The sequence below is a fragment of the Syngnathus acus genome, chromosome 2, assembly GCF_901709675.1.
Source record: "Syngnathus acus chromosome 2, fSynAcu1.2, whole genome shotgun sequence".
Taxonomy (NCBI): Eukaryota; Metazoa; Chordata; class Actinopteri; order Syngnathiformes; family Syngnathidae; genus Syngnathus; species Syngnathus acus.
The window spans coordinates 7,111,095-7,131,864 of record NC_051088.1 but is presented as its reverse complement, the minus strand read 5'-3'; the positions used below and the strand labels follow the sequence as shown (position 1 = coordinate 7,131,864).

The 20,770-nt window shown below is 41.9% G+C and overlaps 1 protein-coding gene and 1 long non-coding RNA gene across 2 annotated transcripts in view; one reads left to right on the top strand and one right to left on the bottom strand.

The window, feature by feature from the left end:
- Positions 1-20,770, bottom strand: part of LOC119137891 — a 25,503-nt gene extending 4,733 nt beyond the window's left edge. The window contains exons 1-2 of the long non-coding RNA XR_005101008.1: positions 20,759-20,770; positions 6,399-6,406 (exon numbers count right to left, since the gene is read on the bottom strand). This is a non-coding gene — a long non-coding RNA (uncharacterized LOC119137891). The remainder of the gene's footprint in view (positions 1-6,398; positions 6,407-20,758) is intronic.
- dalrd3 (DALR anticodon binding domain containing 3) lies at positions 3,051-9,538 on the top strand. Its single transcript, XM_037277470.1, has 13 exons — positions 3,051-3,498; positions 4,833-5,140; positions 5,453-5,766; positions 6,086-6,144; positions 6,247-6,348; positions 6,422-6,486; positions 6,683-6,741; positions 6,833-6,915; positions 7,281-7,407; positions 7,666-7,724; positions 7,825-7,941; positions 8,055-8,123; positions 8,610-9,538. The coding sequence occupies exons 1-13, from the start codon at positions 3,244-3,246 to the stop codon at positions 8,727-8,729; spliced, it is 1,737 nt and encodes a 578-aa protein (XP_037133365.1). The 5' UTR covers positions 3,051-3,243; the 3' UTR covers positions 8,730-9,538.

Genomic DNA, 20,770 nt, shown 5'->3' with positions numbered 1-20,770 from the left:
AGCTGACTATCGTTATTTGCTCCTCATTAGTCTGAGTAAAAAAAAAAAAAAAAGTGTTTCAATCCATGTGTTCAGGACTTCCTGCTCCTAGCTTCTAGTCAGCAGAACCTCCTGTCAGAGTTTGTCTCCATTCTAGTCAGGCACATCCAGCCGACCTCGTGTGACACGATGAGTTTTACTTTCCCTTCAGAGTCAACTGGTTTTTCAAGACAAGGCAGCTCCTATTATGTCCACAAAAGAAACAGCAGGTGAGTGGGCAGCATTGTCTTCAGGCACATCAATCTTGGGTGTGTGGATGTGTGTGGATGGGTGGGTAATGTGTGCTGGGGTGAATTGAGCGGGTGAATTTAGGGCGGTTGTACAGAGAAAGGCAGCCACATATAACATAACATTGAGGTGATTAAGCAAAAAGTCAAAGATTTCTCCGGATTTTGGGGTGGCCAAGGCCCCGCATCCCACCAGAATAGGTGTGCCCCTGCAATGAGCAACACCTTGTGTCACATCCCTGTATTGGGAACCAAAACAAGAGCAATCTATTCTCGCTGACCTTGACACACAGCTGAAAGAGGAACAAACAATTATAATTCGCTATTTATTTTCTCCTGTCACCGAAATGTGTTTACTCATCACGGTGTTGTATGAGCTGTGTTACCATTTTAGTTGTACACCACTTCTTTGCGTTTTTGCTAATCTAGCACAGTTCTACAAACTCAATAGCATTTACTATTACATAATGTTCTTGAAGTAATTGAGAGTGTAGTTGTTAACTCCACCATCTGTGTTCAATTCCCAGTCAGTGACGTTGTCAACATTTGAGGAATTTTGGTGCCTCCTTTCCTATTGGGTAAAATTTAACAATCAGGTAAATCTTTTGTGAGTTGCCTATTTCTGAACATGCATTTGTGAACAAGAATTTCTCAAGTGTTCCTTTGCCCATTAATCATGACTTGAAGCTCAGCTGGTTGAAGATTAACTCAATCACTATCATGTCAATGCTAAAAGCAAAGCAGCGCTACAGTATCGGCACAGATTAATTTTAGCTGATCGTATTTGCACTGGCAAATTAAGGGTAATTTGTTCACATGGGGCAAATGAGGGCTATTGAGTTTTGGTGTTGTTTCCAGACAGTGATTGACTGAGTGTAATCTAGTGGCATGAAGATGAAGTGCTGCCTCCTTTAATGAAAATGTCTTTCGTTAAAGCGATTGACTGTCTACGCACTCTAGACTGTTTGAGTACAAGAAACTGTTTACCTGGTCACACCAGAGCGCCGTTCCAGTCATTGTCATGGTAACAAAATCCCATCGGGCCTATAAAAAAAATGTGTCTGTTGTGTATACACTACAATTACGAAAATAGTGTATGGATTGTGTGTTTTATATGTAAAATATGTAATTCTCTTCTCCTTTTCAGGAGTGTTGTCAGGACGAGATGCCCACCTTTTATTTTGGCGGGTGGGATTGTAACGGAACCCATAATGCAGCTGTGATTCGGACCTCCAGCTGGTTAGGGGCTCCGTTTCCATCCCACCACGCATAAGACATCTCAACACCTGAGCTGCCCACATCCCATAGTTTGTGATTCCTAATTGAATTTGATGGTTTATAGTAGTACAAACACCAACTGATGGGGTTTTTTTTGGGTTCAGGATTGTTGTACCGAAAACATGTTTGGAAGACTCGTTGGTGATTTTCCTCAATGACACGTTTTCTCCCGGCTTGCTTAGCCAACAGAACGCAACCGGGAATCCCGTGTCAGTAAAGAATGACACCAAATATAAATCTTCATCAGTAGCCTATGTGGAATTTTAATGCAACCATACTATCTCTCAGATTACATTTACCACATTATATTTCTTTCAGATGTTTATAAGACTGTCTACAAGAAATGATCACAAATAAATACTACATTATTATCTCCATGATACGTTTCTATATTATTATTACTATTATTATTCATATTATTATTGCTGTTGGCAGCACAATGGAACACTGGTTAGCACCTCCGCCTCACAGTTCAAAGGTGTGGGGTTTGATTCCAGCTCTGGTCTTCTCGTGTGGAGTTTGCATGTTCTTCCATGCCTGCATGGGTACTCTCGGGTACTCCGTTCTCCTGCCAGACTCCAACAACAGGCATGGTAGGCCAATTGAGCACCCGAATTTGAGAGTAGGTGTGATTGTGAGTGTGAATGGTTGTTCATCTATGTGTGGCCTGCATTGGCTGGTGACCAGTTCAGGGTGTATCCCGCCTACTGCCCGAAGTCAACTGGGATAGGCTTTATAAGATAACACTATATTGGTGTAAATAGCATGAATGCTTGTTTGCCCATCTATCACACAGGTGGCCTGGGGGGCTGATACAGCCCGCCACATCATTTTATGTGGCCCGCGAAGACAAATTGTGCATCAAATCCGTGTGTTATCACTAGAATTGCAAATTGTCTTCACTTTTAATATCTTTTTTTTTTTTAATATTTGACCAGTTTTTACTCGTCTGATTTGAAAACGAGTTATTTGTCAGTTTATTTTTTAGCTTTTACTGTATAAAATATGGGGTGCTCATACATTTATTTGGGTTGACAGTCATAATGGCCCTCCGAAAGAAGCTATGACTACAATGTGGCCCGCAAAAAAAACGAGTTTGACACCCCTGATCTATCATCACAGTTGAGCACACTTGTCCAAATTTGGTCAATTTCAAATTTGACCCAGTTTGAAACCCAACGACCAAACCCGAACCCTAGTTTCAACCCCTAATTTTAAACACTTCCCGTAGTTGGAAACCCTAACTATACTTGGGGAGGTACCGGTTCGATCCTTGCACAGGGTATGTTTCCACTCCAGCTTCTATTCAAATACTATTCATTCAAATTTAGTAAATTATGTACAGTATTAGTTTATTTTTAAATTCTCACACATTTGCGTCCACATTAACGCATTTTAGCATTCACACGTAATTCCAACCGAAATTGCACACTTTCTCGTTATTATGCTTTGCCACGGTCGGTCCAACGCGGAAACACGCCCGATGGGGAAGACGAGTTGGAGCTTTAGGTTCCGGTTGGGAAGAGGGGGCAATGCGCCCTACCACTTTAGCCAATATCTGACATCGACGAGTACTCGATAGTTCCCGGGTTATGTCGGCCGCCTCCACGCTTGAATGAATCCTGATTTCCATTCACCACGACCGCGTCTGTTTTAGCATGTCGCGGATGTGCTTTTAGCTGCACCCGTTTGTGTTGTTATGATAGCAGCGATGGAGAACATCGAGGAGTCGTCTTCGCCCCTCCGTATCGCTCCCACGGTCCGAGCGCTGAGCTCCGCACTGCGGGCCAAGCTTGTCAATACCCACGACTCTGGTCGAAGGGACAGCGAGAGGATGTTACCGGACCCGGAGAAGGAGAAGCTGTGGTTTAAGGAGAGCAACGCCAGGAACCTCCGAACTCGAGACTTTTTGTCGCCGAGTACCATGCTCAACACGCTCTATGCGGACGGACAGGTTGGCTACTGGCTCAATACACGGACCTTCCCGTCCCGTTTAGCACTATTACCTAACCGCGTCCACATTTTTAACAAATGGACTGAATGAATGAAACGGATGAGAATTCATCCAAACACATCATATTCGTATAGACTGTAGAGCGGTGGTTCTTAATCTTGTTGGAGGTACCGAACCCCACCAATTTCATATGCGCATTCACCAAAACCCCTCTTTAGTAATTTTTTATTTTTTCATATTCAAGACAGATGTGTTTTTTTTTTTTTTTTTTTACTGGTGCACAAAATGAGCCGTGCATGAACATTACCTTGTTCTAAGAACAAAACCAACACAATGCATGAACTCACAACAAATTACATACCAGGAAATCAGTGTGACTTCTGCGTCATCACAAATTTACACGACATACAAGTGTGTTCGGACCTCCGCAGTGGAGGCTCTGATGAACCCCTGAGACCGACCCACCGAATCCCTAGGGTTCGATCGAACCCAGGTTAAGAACCACTGCTGTAGAGCATAATCTTGTTCATTCAATATTGTTCGTATTAATATGTTTTCCGATTTCTATGAATATTTTGTGAGTAAAATACCCTCGCCCCCGAGAGTCATATACCAAATACATTTTGAAGTCACATATTTACAACATACGTACATAAGACACGGTAGTTAGGTTTCCAAAAATAGAACAGAGGCCCCGGCATCCTCATTATTCTGTCAACATGAACGAGACTTGGAGTTTCAGTACGTTTCCAATTAGAACAATAAAGCATATATTTATAAAGGCACAAACACAAAGTCGTATTTTAGGGAAGGGCCTTCAAGCTTGACCAGACATTGTGCTCGAGGCAGTGATCATGAACCATGAGCTGCAGATCACAATGTGGGTCAGACAGTCGCACAACTGCAACTGTGTGTACATGTATGTGTGTGTGCGTTTGTGCAAAAATCAAACTATCCATCAATTTTTTTGTATAGAGTCATGTAGAGGCAGGATATCTGGAATCTGGTCACGGCCTCACTTGCAAGGGACATACAGAGTAGAGTCGACCATTCATTCACCCATTATCCAATGTGATTCTCAAACGTTTTACACCAGTACCACCTCCAAAAATATAAAGTTAGCATTAAATACAGTGCACGTAGTCTGCAAAGGTGTTCTTGAAAAACATCGTAGATGTTTTATCTCTAAAAAGCTTTATTGTGAGACACTGAAACATTGATGTAATTTGAACACTGAACAAGAGGTCAACAACTCACACAAACCAATTTTGGAAACATTAATGGTTGTTTTACATGAACTACCATACAAGAGTTGAATTTTTTTTCCCACTTAGGTTCCTCCGGCAGTGATGTCCAGGATCTTGTCTGTCCAAGGCCATGGCGTTCTGCCTATGGCGGGCGGGGAGGTGATGGATGAAGGTCTGCGGGTGAGAGTGGACCGAGCCGCCGCCTTCAGAGCTGTCCTAGATGGCGGGGCTACTGAGTACCTGACGCCCTCTGCTCAGAGGCAGGGCTGCGTGGTGCTCAACTGTCCGGCCCTGCATCCAAAACCCGAACCCCCGACTCCTGATAGCCTCACTCTGGGACACCTCAGGACGATTCTGTTGGCTGACCATATGGGGGCCCTGTTGAAAGGGCAAGGGTGAGTTGCTTTGTACAATTTGTCACATCAGCCCCTTTTGATTGAATCATATATTTCACTTTTTGTTGAGGTTTTTTGTTGTTGTTGTGGACAGCTTTTCTACGAAGAATATTGTCCACTGGAATTTTTTTTTCTTTCAGTCCTAAATGTGATTTAACACAATAATAAACTTGATCATAAAATAAATAATGCTATAGCTAAACAAAGTGACATTGACTATGTGGCGCTAACCTGACATTGTAGTAATGACTGTTACTATAGATATGGTATCTATGACATTTTACACAAGCTGACAATTGCCGCCTGCCTCAGATTTACAGTGTCTCTGTGCCCCCTGCTGCCCGAAGACAGCAGCATCGTCAAATTCCTCCGCACTCTGGGCATTGACTGGCCAACATTCCCAGCCTACTGGACAAATGAGGAGCGGGAGGCGAAGATCCAGGAAGCGCTGGAAAACTCGACGTACAGAGAGAGGGAGATTGAGAGAGACAGGAGGATGAGCGGAGGGCCAGGCAGGAAGAAGGCGGACAAGAGTGAGAATGAAGGAGCAGTTAGGATCAACTTAAAACGAGTGTTCCAGGAAGAGGGGCTGCAAGGGTATGATCCCAGCCTGGGAACCTGCACAGGTAAGTTAAACAAGTAACCACCCACTGAGGCATTGTAAATGTGTGATTCGTTTTTATATACCATTCACCCCCCCAAAACAAACCCAAACAAACATGTTTTTGGAATGTTGGAATAAACTGGAGGACCCAGAGAAAACTCATGTAAGGAAAGGAAGAACATGCAATGGAAGTGTACAATAGTCCCAAATCCCACTGAGGTGCTGATTCAGATGGAACAAAAGGGTCTCACTGTCCCAACCTCAGACTGATGAGTTAATGAAGCAATGTGTCCTTTTGTCCGTATTTGCTGCTAACAGATTATTGGTCCATGTGTGTTCAGTCCACAGAGAGAGCGTTTCCCATCTGGCACAACTGGACCTCGCCACAGCTGACTGCACCGTAAGACACCGCACACGTGATCGCAGCGATGCACCACTTATTAAATGGAATGGCCCACAACAGAGCAATGAATGGGAGATTTAAGAATGTAACGTTTCACAGGTTGCCATGGCAACAGCCTTGCATGTGACTTCCTGCCAAGATGAGTTCCGCCAGCAGCAGATAGCGATGCTGTGGAGAGCCAGTGGGGCCACACACAGACAGGTAACTACACGCACGCACACATGCGCACTGGCTTGTGTTACTATTTTTACCTGGTCTTCTTGGGCGTTTGCAGAGACATCTGGTGTGTGGGCCTGTCAAGACTCCTTCTTCTCAGCTCTCTTCTGCACAGTACCTGCAGTAAGATACAGTGTCATCTTCAAACAGTGTTTCTCCTCCTCTTCCTCCTTCTCATCACACATTCTGTCCTTATTTTTTTTAACTTTCTGCAGTAACATGCACATGCTGTTAAATTTCTTCTGCAGGTTACTTGCTCATCATTCAACTACTTTTCGACATTGAGGTTTGTATTTTGTTTCTTTTGTTCTTTCAACAGGCTTAGAAGAGGTCAAATGAAGGAGGCCTCAGAGATGAAATATGGAGATCAAGTAGAAGGTGTGTGTGCGTATGCCTGTATATGACACTAATTTTCATCATTATCATTACTTGGAGTAAATTAAATTTATTTTTCTTTCATCACGTGTAGGTCAGACATGGGATGACATCATCAGGGTCATGAGCTCTGCTACAATCAGATTTGAGCTTCTCTCGACAGTCCACACCAGTCCGGTAAGTCTACTGTAAAACACGACATGCAGCTCCTGATAGTTATTTTAATTTGTAATCATTTTAATTGGTATTCAGAAAAACAAAATCTGAGTTTTTTTTTCCCCATGCTCCCCACAATCAAACATCAAATGAATATAATCTTGGCTCACCAAGTAGCATCAACTGTAATTAGGTGGTGATTATTTGGCATACTGGCGTATTATCGCTACACCCCCAATAAAATAACGTATTTGCCTGTTATCATTACTTGAGTAGTTAAGTGCAATATCATGGCTCCACTGCGTTATAGTGAGGCGTATGGTGTACATAGTGACTCAAGTTTACAAATTTGCTTCAAAAATCACAGTACAGGCCTGTCTGTTCAGGTCACTTTGGATGTCCAGAGAGAAGGCGGCGTGTCCACCAAAGGCCCGAGAGGCGGCGTGTTTGTGATGTACAACTGCGCCAGACTGCACACGCTGTTCGACAGCTATGACCGAGGGGTGGAAAAAGGTCAGAGTCCAGACTTTGAATCAACTTAACAATTCACAAACGTCAGAGAGAGTATGTAACATTACGTCAAGTGACAGGAGAATCCAAATTAACACTTTAAAGCTGAACAGTATACTTTAAATGCACTGCATGTCTCATTAGAAAACACCAGCAAAATATAATACCATAATACTATTTTTCCCATTTGTTAAACTCTTATGAAAGCACAACAAAATACTTGCTCTTCTAAATGTATTTGATGTTCTTTCCTATTCTCAGGTTTGTACCCAGAAATCCCAGACGTCTCGGAACTGGACTTCTCTGCCCTCAAAGAAGAGGTACGGCTTCATCAAAATTTACTGAAGTTTAATGCCCTCACTACTCTTCCTTTCACCCTATGAAAAGACTGCTGCACTGCATCTGTGTTTGGATTTGCAGGGTGAGTGGCTGCTCCTCTTCAATTACCTCATTCCCTTCTCCGAGCTGCTGGACCAATCAGGACAAGTGTTGGACTGCGAAAGGGGAGGGGCCAGAGTCAATCTCAAAACCGAGCAGGTCAGTGGATACGCCATGTGTGACGTCATACATCATGTGTGACTTCATTTTGCATCGAATGTTGGGTCATATACTTAACTGCTCTATTAATACCTAACCCCCCCAACACACAGATTTGCAGGTTTCTGGTGTCTCTCAGTAAAGACTTCAGCTCATACTACAACAGAGTCCACGTCCTGGGGGTGAGGCCGTGTTTGTAGTTCTTTAAGGGAAATGAGTTCAGCGAATAATAACTTGTACAGTGAAACCTTTGCGGTTGAAAACACATCACTCCTTCTTTGTTCATATTTACGGTCCCATTTCCCCCATCAGAAATATTGGCAATAGAAAGAATCCATTAGTGTGTCAAACTGCATCATAAAACACTTTTTAACTATACTTGCATTTTCTTTTAACATTTAGAACAAGCACCCAAGTTTAAAAATGTGTGAACCACTATAAAATTATATTGAGGGATTAAAAACAACACAACTTTTCTTCTCTCCGCATCATCTTGAAGAGTTTAGCAGCCTGCTTTCTTTGCACGTTTCTCAGCTAGCTTAATTGATGTTGCACAGAAAGACGTGTGAATCGTACAACCTTTGTCGTTGTAGGTTTCACTGGACCGTATGTGCAATCTGTATTTCTCTAACGTAATGTTTGACTCCCTTTGATGTCTTTCCTCCCAGGAGCCGTTGCCTCATCTCTTCAACCAGATGTTCTGCCGTCTGCATCTTTTGAGAGCCTTGCGGGAGCTCTACCACAGCGCTCTGGAAACTCTCAACCTTCCCCCTATTCGGCAACTATAGCCTCCATGTCTTGCACATCACTCCGCTACTCCTGTCTGTTACTCACCTGTAGCCTCGTATTCCACCAAGAGACAATATTGCAACCCTGCCCATTTCAATGATCAAATGAAAGTTAGTTTAGACTGACTCCTGAAATCTGATGCCACTTAGTTGTGTGTCTCAACACGGCTTATCTTTATAATATGATGCTAATTTTCTGTCCTTTCTCCTTGTGCCAAGTACATATATTATAGAACATTGCCACGACAAAATCTGCTTTTAATGAGCCGTATTCCCAAATTCATGTGATCTATCTATCCTGTATTTATGAATGGCATATAAATATAATTTATTACAACTATTAAAAAAAGGCGTGTACAGAATAGCTATAGTATGATCCTTAAAAGCTGTCTTATAATTTCTATTGCTCCTGTCAGGCCGTTAAGATAATGCACGAAATAGCATGAACAAATTGTATATGAAGATTTTTCTTTTTCAAAATGATTATTTATAAATGTTGGGAGGGGACTGTCATGATTTATTATTGTTCTGTCAGTTTATCAAGTGATTGTGTTGCCATTTTACCTTGGGTCAAATGTGCCATCGCTTGTTTTCAAAACTACACTACAACCAAATGTCACTTCACTGCATGAAACTAAATGTTGATTGTTGTTGCTTGTTCAGTCCATTTTTTTTAAATGACCTTTTCATGTTTACGTGACAGTAGGGGGTGGAGGAAGGGAGGGAAATGACCAAAATATGCTGATTCATTCACTGTAACTTGTTTGCCTCCATGGCTATGGTCATATTATTAAAACAGGAGTGACAACTACGTTTCAAAACAAATTTCTTCTCATAGATTAATGCCACGGTTTTTTTTTTTACAGGTGAGAGAATTGCTGTCTTGCCTGATGGTTTAACTGGGGGTTGAGGTAATTCAGCAATGTACCAGGTTCACCACTAGAGGGCGACATGTTTTCAAGGGATGGCACAAAAACTCACTGGCAGAGTGGTGCTGGTAGTCAGTCTGTCGCTACATATGACCGTAATGAACTCGCGAGTGGTAACCGGTCCTGTTTTTTTTTTCATCCCAAGTGTGATGGGTTCCAGCACTTTGAGTCTGTCTGAGCAGGATCAATGAAATAGAAAATGGATGGATGTCCAATATCGATTTAAAGTAGTGTTTCCCAACCCTTTTTCGTTCACGGCACACCTTTTCATTGGAAAAAATCTCGAGGCACACCACTAACAAAAATCTGTTAAGTGTTACACCAGCTTCTATATTAAAATCAGTTATATTACAACAGAAGACGTAAAGTTATATTCCTATATATGTATGGAGAGTCGAATAATTGAATAAAAATAAATACTAAATATTCTTTAAATTGTATTTCTTTTGTAATTGAAAGTGACAGTTTTTGAAAAAAGGTTTTAGACAGACCTGTGGTTTGGCGATCCTGTTTACAATGCGCTCGGTATTTAATGTTGGACAATTTCCCACGGCACAGCTGAACGTCTCTCACGGCACCTCTGGTTGGGACACACTGATTTAAAGTAGTGCTCCCTTTGAGCCAACACTTTTCATACTTTAAGAAAAGTAATTAATGCCATGTCATATTTCATGAAATATAATGTAAAACTCAGAATACTTTGTTGCCCTCCTGGCAGCCTTCAAATTTCACAAATCTGAATTTCTTTGTTTTAGTGTTTCCACAATTTACATTCTTGGTGCTTCGACTTTTAATGTATTGCATGATGCTTCAAAGTGTTTAAAACAATATTAAAACACCAGAAATGCTATCAAGTAAAAGGAGGTGGGGAAAAAAACTTAAAAGCCATTCCATTTTGGGAAAGACCTGAAGGTAGCATGGTGCAAAGTCGCAGGTTGAAGTAAGGGAGTGTCTGCCATTAACTTTAAAAGAATCTACAGAAAATAGAGAATTCCAATAAAAATATATGCTATGTGCTGCTCATATGACAGCACCCTGGATAACTGCTGTTTGAACCATAGTGGGGAGAACTCATTTTGGACCAGTTGGCGGTGGTTGTTGCCTGCATGGTGGAAAAAAGCTGCAAAAGAAGCTAAGTACAAATACTCCCTACTCAAAAACCTCGACAGGTGTTTCATTCAAAGGAGCTGTATTGTATCACGCTATTCAACGTAAAAACGCATGCATATGATTCTATATTACCTTTTGCACAGTGGCGATCTGTTGTTTTAATGAAATATGAGTTATTTGGGTGGCTGTTTTCTAAGACGCCTGGCGGTTGACAAAAACCCCGACTCCGCTGTATTCAATCAAGTTCGTCGGTAGACTCGAGGTGCGTTCAATTACCCATCACGAAGTAGGACAAAAGAAAACTATTGACTGAATGCACCAAACAACAATGACTAGTACTTGAGCAATTTGGGTACATGGAAACATTGTATAGTTTATTTGATGGCACCAAAATCAAAACAACCACAACTGCTCTGAGAAATTAGGCGTATTTGTTTGCGGAGCAGTGGTGGTAGGTGGGGGTTCTTTCTCACTTTGTGACGTCATAAATGAGGACCCAGTCGTTTTCTTGCATTCGGCTGGTGCTTAAAGAGGAGGAAGGAATAAAAATACACCAAGATGGGTTATTGGAGAAAATTAAGTATTTGGGGCAGTTGTTTTTGTGAGAAATTAGCACTTTAACACGCTAAAAGCTTGTGGAAATTGATTTAGAAGATTTTTCAAAAGGTTCACATATCAATAGGGACTCCAGATAAGCCCCACATTTGATTGAAACTTCACGCGAGTTTATTTACACAGATTGCAATTTTCTGTGTTTGTTGTAAGTAGGATTGGGCACTCTAGCTAAATTTCAGTCGGAAATCGTAATTATGGGCTCATTGGAAAGATTGGAAGTTATGAATAATGAATAAGTGTCATTTGAATTATGAAAAGGGTTTTTATTTTTTCCCGTCAAAGTTCAACGGCTACAAGTGGAAGATTACGCTGCTCAACTACTTGATGTCAGCTCAGGTAAAGCGTCACTCTCTGAAGTAGCCATTTAATCAAGCTATTTTTTATGCAGAGTTCCAGTGCAGCCTCATGCATTTCCCTTGCTTTGCTCACTGCTTGAGCCACCAATCAAAAATCCCCCCCCCCTCTTTTTTTAATTTTTTTTATACAAGTGCCCCTTTTGCTTGTCAATCACTCCCCTCAGGCAATAGGTTGGAGCAAGACAAAGGGGGAGGGGAGCGAGTGAAAGGGAGTACAAAACGAGCAGGAGGAAGGGATGTGGTGGTCGTGGGGGGCGTGAAAGTGGTATGAATGGGAGGGGGGAACAGACATGAGAGAGAGAGGAGCATGTGGAGTAATAGGCGATCTAGTGTCATGAGGAGAGATGAATGAATGAGGTCAGGGATGCCCCTGAGAATAGAAGCAACGTGGGGTGGAGAGATGGGTGGGTGTAGTTTTGTTGGAGAAAAAGAGAGAAAAAGATGAGAAAGTATGTCAAGATGGGTTGAAGGAGAAAGGAGAAGGTAAAAGTGCAAAGAGAATCAACAATGTTGAGTTTGGAAATATTGATGTACAACTGTCACGTTGACAGCAAACGTCTCTCGATGTTTCGGCCCTCTAATGTTTAGAATCTAACTGGACAAAAAATGAAATAATAAAATGAATGAAATACATAAAATAAACACACACTGCAAGCAAGCAGTGTTGCCAGGAAAATGGGATGAAATGAAGAGAACAGGCTATTGGGAATAAATGAGTACCATTTCTGGGACAAATATTCAAATTCAGGTTGTAAATGATGATCAGTGCTTGTGATAATGATCAGGACAGCAGCAAACGCCAAGCTAATGCCGATGATTCATCACGGATGTGATTCAGTTAATTTCAGTGCAAGAGCCAGCTGTAATTAACAGGATGTAAGGGGCAAGGACAAAACAAAAAGTGAGGGCGAGGGGCCGAGGATCACGTGAAGTGGGGGAGTTTGGGCAGCTGAAGCAAAGCCTGCGTTCTCCATTAATGGAATAAATTGAGAATTGAATTAACTTAAATCATTTCGATTAATAGTCTGTGTAGTCTTAATTGCTATTGGCTGCTGTGATGTGTTCAAGGCCAGAAAGCTTTTTTCAGACCGAGATACTATTCTCTTCTGTCCTTGGGAGGATAGCCAGCATTTTTTTTTTTTTTTTTAAGGACATGAGGACAATAAAACCCAGTCATGTGTATTTCACTTTTTTTAAACATGAAATTTGACCTGTCGAATTGAAAAATGTCTTGTATGTTTTGTTTTTATATAGAAAATCAATTATTTGTGCCTAATATTTGACTGGAGAAAAGCTTGCAGGAAGAAGTCTGGCAGTCTGTTTGGGTTTTGTAACTACCCTAACCCTCCCTGGCCTAATCTTCAGCAGATGTTCCACTGTACACACATTCGCTTCATCAGCCAAATGTAACAGACCACTCATGACTGTATTAGTGCTGCGAGATCGCAAATACGAAATTGGGCACACGTCCTGGGTCCGTCCACAAGTCCGTTTTTGACCCATAACGTCTTAGACTGTATTTGCATGAGTGTGACTATTTGTAAAAAAAAATAAACAAATTAAAAAAAATTTGTAGTTGAAGTCAGCGTGTAGCAACTTTATTCAGATTGTTTTTAAATAACCACTGCTTTACTACCACTCTAGATTGTGTCCTCTTTTTGAAATTACGTAAACTGTAAATTCTACCGTACTTTGTCTCGATCACCATTTGTTTCCCCCTGTGTCTCTCTACCACACCATTTCTTCTCGGCAGACCTTTGTGCACTGTCGCATGTCTTTCCTACAAAATGACATTTCTTTTGTTTTGCTTGGGGAGTAAGCAAGTAAATTGTGTTCAACCTTGTCAAATCCGCACTTATCGACTGTAAGTGACCCGACCCTCCGTTTAAAGGGTTAAACTCCCCTTCGACCCCGCTGCTGTAACGCAGCCCTCATAGGGAGACGAGAGTTTCCAGGTCGGGGCGGGGAAAGATCCGTCCGAGTCTAACCGCCTTTAAGATATCAATTCGGACAGAATTAATTTATTCTTTTATGACGCCAATCCCTTTAAAGTCACTCTGAAACCGGTGCAGAGTAACCACTTGAGGCCCGGAATCAAGATGACCGCGCCCTTTTTACCAGCGGCTCCTTCCCCATTTTTGATTTGAAGCATTTGTTATCGCTCGGATAAATTTATCTGTAAAACCGAAGGGATTCGTTGATTTATTAGAGCGCACTCGCCCTAGCTGAGCTCAAGATAACTACTTCGAACCAGATCTGGCAATTCCTGATGTTAAGGATTAAAGCAGTCTTCACTCTAAAAAGAATTGAACGGATTTAAAGAATGACTATGATAGGGAAATAAAGAAATTTTAAAGTTCTAATTACTGCATATAAAACCATGCTCAACATAGTTAATACGAAATAATCGATAACCGAATTAAGGATTAAGAAGAAATTTAATGAATAAGCAAGAAAAAGAATTACAAGTCGAAAAAAACAACACTCACCCGTCTCAGAACAAAAGAGGAGACAAAAGGTCTAAAATCCTATTTGGTTGAACAAGTCGAGTGATCGGCTCTCCTTTGTTCCAAAATCCGAATTCTGTTTAAAAAAGAGGAAAGGTCTGGCCATGACGAGCTTAACCAACGCCGTAACATTGGCGTCTTCCCCTTTCTGCCCGAAGCAGCTGTTTCCTCTGCCTTCCTCGAAACTTAAAATTTGACAAAGTCCAATTTGAAGCTTAAAATTGACAAAGTCCAATTCGAAGACTCTGGAAATTCATCTTAGTAGATTTTGGTTCAATCTCAAAAAGAATGAAAAATCCATCTTCGTCTAAACGGCGTTCTTTACTCCGGGTAGCGTCACGGCCATCGCCCTGACTAGGCAGAACCGCCTCGCTCTGTGTCAGGACAACATATTTATGGGCTTCTGGCATTACCTCATCGGAATATGTAGGTGAAAGGTCAGAATCCCTGCACCAGGTCATAAGAATATCTAGGTGAAAGGTCAGAATCCCAGCACCAGGTCATAGGAATATCTAGGTGAAAGGTGAGAATCCCTGCACCAGGTCATAAAAATATCTGGTCGTTTCCAATAGTGTAACAAACAACCTCTTTTGTCTCCCCACAACTTAATACATTCATGTATCGATGGAACAACAATGTTAAATACAGGTTGGATACAACATTGCAACATTAAAATCATATATCTTGTCTAGTAAAGATCAATCTTCACACAATCATACTTAGCCATAATAATGGGTTCTTCTAACTTTAACATTTATATTGATATTGCTTACATCTTAAAATTATGGCATAGCAAACTCATATTTCAAAATTGTGCGTTGCTACGTGTTTGAACAGGTCGTGTCCTCTCAATTGCTAACAATTTAATTTATTAGATTTGTTATTTTCCATAAGGTCACCCCTATGTCAAGCTTTAACACCATTTCCTGGTGAAATTTTGGAACTACTACATGTTTTGGGATAGCCAATGTGCCTGGGCCTAATTCGATACCCAATTTTACACCATCTTGTACCACCATGCCACTTGACAACCTGCTTAGCTTACTGTGCTTGTGAGGAAGGTCTGTTGGGTTTGTGGAGTTTGGTGAAGTCGCCATGGCTGTCATGACCGTTATTTAAAGATGTAATATAGGAGATATTTCAGCAATGGGGCTAAATACACAGTATGGACTTTTGGAGATGTTTTTGAAAGCTGGACAGCCACATCTTGCTTACTTGAGTTTTGATACTCTGGCTTCCTTATACATCTAAAAAACATGCTCTTGGTTCATTAAAAACTCTAAATTGTGTGTGTGAATTGGGGCTATAATGAAACACTAAACACGTCTAGACTAGGTCTCACCTCTTGTGTGCACTTAAATTAATTTCAGGATGGTGACTTTGAAGGCGCATTAACATGTTGGATGTGACTCGGGGAAGTCTTTTGAGGCACTCGTGACAAATTTTATTAGCAACACAATTCCCATCTGTGTTCTCAACCGGGTAGGGGGATGTTCTTATACTGTTGGCGGAATTGAGATTGGAGTGGCCACAATTTCAGGGTTCTTAGACATAGTTTCCTGGTCTTCTCGCATTGTTGAATTACCATGAGCTTTAGCGTTTTCAAAGGCAACAGGCAACTCTATATCCATAGAGTGCAGCAAGAAGTGCAAACTTTGCCATAGCACTTGTGCGTGTCTTCTTCCACCTCCACTATACACCGGCTTCAAGTATAAAATTATTCGACCAATTTCCTGAATACATTGTGGAACTCGTGCCTTTACAGAAACTGATTCACTGACGATGATGGACGTTACTGCCACATACAGCTCAGAACACAATTCTGAATCTCTAGTGGCGACGATGCTGGACACTAAATAACACTGGTGTACGTTTAAAGTGGTCGACCAATTTACCTGACATATATAAATGGTTGCGGTAAATAGCACAGCTTTAGTTGTTGAAAGGTGGTGGTATGGTTATAATTGAGGCTTCCTCTTCTCACTGTATTTGAGCTTTATAATCACGTCCTTGAAAGGCTTTTTACAATAACATGAATCTATTTTTTGGACGCTCACCAATTCCGCCAACTGCACTTATGATAAGTGGCGTCGGGCTGGATTGTAAATGCAGAAATGTAAATGCTCCATAAGGAATGAAAGATGGCAGCGTTCCTAATGTTGAGCGCTTAAAGCACGTCTCAAGGCCGTGTTCACTATTTTAGCGATTACATTCAGATTTCTCGTACGCTGCAGAGCGACCGCGGGGATTAACTCCAATTACACTGTCAAACCAGTGCTCGCCTTGAACTGTACGGTACTTTAAACGAGTGCCTCAAAAGCTTTAATAGGCTGAAGTTTGCATTAATCATGTGCTGCGTTCCCAAGAAAAAAGATGAAGGCCTTACTGTGACGATGTTAGAATCAAACACGGCAGTACCGTAAAAAGTCACATTGATACTTCTGTTCTGTCCTCGCACACGATGATTGAGATGTCTGTCTGGTGGTCTGTCTATACTGTGTATATGCACAGTACTATAAAGTTAAATGAAATATTGAACTGTAGTAATGAGACCATTTCCCTCCTGCTGGCCTCACTATTGATCCAGCGAGTGTATGAATTCAGACTTGCGCGGTGCCAACCAGACAGACTGTGTGACAGCCGAGGCTCCCTTCAAATAAAGATGTTCTTTTTGAACATGAATGCAGTTTGACTCGGGTCCAAATCAAGGGAGACATCTCGACTGGCTCCCGTTATGAATGTCATTACTGCGGTTTTAGCTTGAACGTTTTTTTTAAATCCACTAAAATCATTTAGGGCAGTACTTGGCTGCAAGCAGCAGAGGTGCTGTTGAATCACTCTTGGCTATATTGAAAAAAGCACATCATTTTGCTGCATTGAGTCTGATTGACACAGCTCAAAATTCTATTCTGGAAATTTTAAGGCAATATACAGTATATTGTGAGTAGTTTGGCTTTCAATAACTTCACTTGGATAATTAACATAATGTGAAATAATCTGTAATCCAATAATGCAAGAATACCATGATTTGACTATAGCTACTGTGAAATTCCCACACAAACTTTGAAATAGGACATGTATGTGTATGTATGTGTGGTTGAAGTTTCAGTGAAAATGTAAAAGAGGCTAACAAGCTCAGATATTTATATCTTGATAGCTGCATAATTTCTGATGCACTAATATCCAGCCCTTGTAGCCCGAAGCCAGCCAACATTTGTTGTGCTTCTTTCAGACTCGTTTCTAACTTGCCCCCACCCTCCCTACCTTCCGTGTTGCTCTTATTCTTACCCCAGAGTTGATCTGTTCACCCCATCATCCCCCTTTCACACTCAGGCTTTTTCAACCTCTCACTGTTTTTATTCTGCGATTTAGGTCAGCGGCTGAGTAAAAGACGACACACATCTGGCCTATAAAGCGCTCTGTCCTCTTCCCCTCCCTTCCTCTCATTTAAACAAGTCAATTCTGGGTGGGTTGTCTGCCGGCGCTGCCATGTTTACTCTACTACTTCTGCGTAGTATATGACAGAAAGCTGTATTAGCCAATTTCTTTGTGGAGTTGCACCAGTGGAGCGTAGAAAATCCTACCTAAATTTGTTCCAGGATGCTGGTGGACTTTTGAAACAAGCGGATGTGTAAATTTGATTAAGTCAGGACGGGTGTGGGTGGCCTGGTGGGGCATGTGGTTAGTAAAAATGTTAAAAAAAAAAAAAAAAAAAAGAAATCTGTTTTGAATCTCTCTCTGCTGGGGCTTTTCTGAGTGGAAATGTTGCACAACTTTAAAAAAAAAAAAAAAATAAAAAATTGCCCCTGCATCGAGGTGTGTCTTACACATATTTTCACAAATTTAATTGGAAGTCATCAGTCAGAGAAATGTATTTATATCTGACTCAATAAGTACACCCAAAAGTGTTTTTTGTAATTGCAATCTCTCCATTTAATATTCATGCCTTTTTAGTGAAACGTTAAGGAAGATATTAAAGTACCTAGAAAAGATGACCACCTAACCGGGGTGTTAACTAACAAAGAAACAAAGCAAACTGCTTTCCCTTTTGCATCAGGAAGAATATTAGTAAAACATCATCCCATTTAATTCTGTTTGCAGGCATGCTCTCCAATCTAAATCTAATCAAGTGGCCACAAGGAAGAGCACGGAACTACACAGTGACATGTTCTACAGGGCAAGTTTAATCACATAATCTCAAATCTCCCAAATAATTAATGACATCATTTCGGGTGAAGCTGTTACAATATGAGCCAATTGGGCGCCAGTAATAATGAGCGAGACGGAGGGAGAGGGCGGGCAGGAGGGAGAGAGATTGCGAACAAAGAGAGTAGACTGTTAAAATAAAGCGCAGATGATGAAGACACAATTTACAGGCATGAAAAAACAGTTTAGGCGCAATGCTCCCTTGACATTGATTTTTAGAAGGTTTTCCTGAAAAAGATCAGCAGACAAAAAATGAGCAGAAAGCAAAAGAAAGCAAATATTGCTCATGAGAGCTCAATTTCTGTGTGTGTGTGTGTGTGTGTGTGTGTGTGTGTGTGTGTGTGTGTGTGTGTGTGTGTGTGTGTGTGTGTGTGTGTGTGTGTGTGTGTGTGTGTGTGTGTGTGTGTGTGTGTGTGTGTGTGTGTGTGTGCGCGCGCATGTGCGCGTGCGTGTTTTGCAATACAACATTGGAACAGATTAATTCTATTCCCTATCTGAAATGGAATTAAACTGTTTGGAAATTTTCGAAATACAAGCAAGGGTGGAGTCCTTCCTGGGAATAATTGTGTTCCAGTTTAGAAAGTCCACAGTGACAACATTAAAAAAAATAAAGTACTTGATTCTATCACATTAATGCAAATGGCAATAACCTAAAAGGAACTAATCTAAATGGATTATTGTAAGGAGAGAAGATCCAGACAGAGGGACATACGGACTGAAACGAATCTGTCGGTCAAATGTGCTGGGTTATACAGGGTCATAGGTTATACAGTCATCTAGACTTTGACTTCACTTCTTTCCTCTCCGTCATTCTTTCGAGGTCAATCAAAGGCTTTTTATTCATGTGCTTCCAATTTTGAACATCAAGGCACGCGCCGTCCTGCTGCTGACGCCATATGTCGCCCTCACACTGAGTGGCTGCATGGAGAGTGGGGTCGACGTTGGGAGGGGTGCTTGCAAGGGGCTTTTCCGAGCAAGTGCTTCTTCTGTCTTTGACTGCTCCTGCGAATGGAAAGGGAGGGGTGTCTGATGCGCGCGCACACACACACACACACACACACACACACACACACACACACACGCACACGCACACGCACACGCACACGCACACACACACACGCACACACACACGCACTGTGTTTGAATATGCATCACTTAGAAAGCGGACAGATGAGCAGCAAGCCAGTGACCACCTGCTGGCCTGCCGCTCAGCATCTCCCCAGGCTTTTCAGGGTGGGTGTCAGGAGGGGGTATCAGGGTTACAGACAGCCTGTGGCAGCATGTCCCTTCGCCCCCCCCCCAATCACTCAGGCCCTCCCCCAAAACCCCACCCACCACCCTGTGGGATGGAGCAACAGAGGGGCAATTAGAGGGGGCTACTATATGCATGCACAGGGGCACGCTATGAAGATTGGAAACATTATAGAGAGTGTGTGCGTGTGCATGCGTGCATGCGTATGTTGCGCTATCAGCTTCCTCACCACCTTTGTACTTTAATACACGTTCTCGCATGCATGCATGCATACACACACACACACACACACACGCACACACACACATACACAAAGGTGGCCATAATCTGCCAGTCTCTGTGCACCTCTACACACACGCACACACATGCACACACACGCACACACGATTGCTCTGTTACCATAGAAACCAACACCGACAGAACGCACAGAGGCCCATGCCTACAAGGCTCAAGACAACAAGGAGACTTCCTTTATAAGCAGTCAGCCAGTTATTGATCTTGGTGTACAAGTCCAGATGAGTAGATGGACACACACACACACACACACACACACACACACACACACACACACACACACACACACACACACACACACACACACACACACTCACACACAAACACACACGTGCATATCTGTCTAAAAAAAGCATCCACTGCTGTCCTTTATTCTCTTCTCTTTTCTTGAATCAATCAGCATCCCCTTTAGCCACAGTGACTGAGAATGAAGTTGGCCTGTGATTGGAGGCCCTTGGGTTCGATTCCCTCAACTGTTGAGGTGCAACTGCTTTTGAATGGGGATATCTAATTACGCCCAAAGCACCACAAGTTTTGGGACATTGTCGATCCGTCCTCCCCTCACACATACATCTTGAAATGAACTCCTCCATGTGAGGCAGAACTACCCTTTACAAATTCATCCTTTTGCCACTGAACATTTGGATTAGTCTCTCTAAATCAGGTTGAGACACCTTTCCTTTAATCCTCAACCGCACTTTAAGAAACACTGATGGCTGCAGCTCAGAGAAGCCATCAGGATTGCATCTGAATTGAACACTCTCTTAAATAT

Coding starts and splice junctions, on each gene's coding strand:
- dalrd3 (XM_037277470.1), top strand. CDS start 3,244: ATGATAGCAGCGATGGAGAACATCGAGGAGTCGTCTTCGCCCCTCCGT. Junction 6,349..6,421: donor GTGGGGCCACACACAGACAG/GTAACTACACGC, acceptor GGGCGTTTGCAG/AGACATCTGGTGTGTGGGCC. Junction 7,942..8,054: donor TCAATCTCAAAACCGAGCAG/GTCAGTGGATAC, acceptor CCCAACACACAG/ATTTGCAGGTTTCTGGTGTC.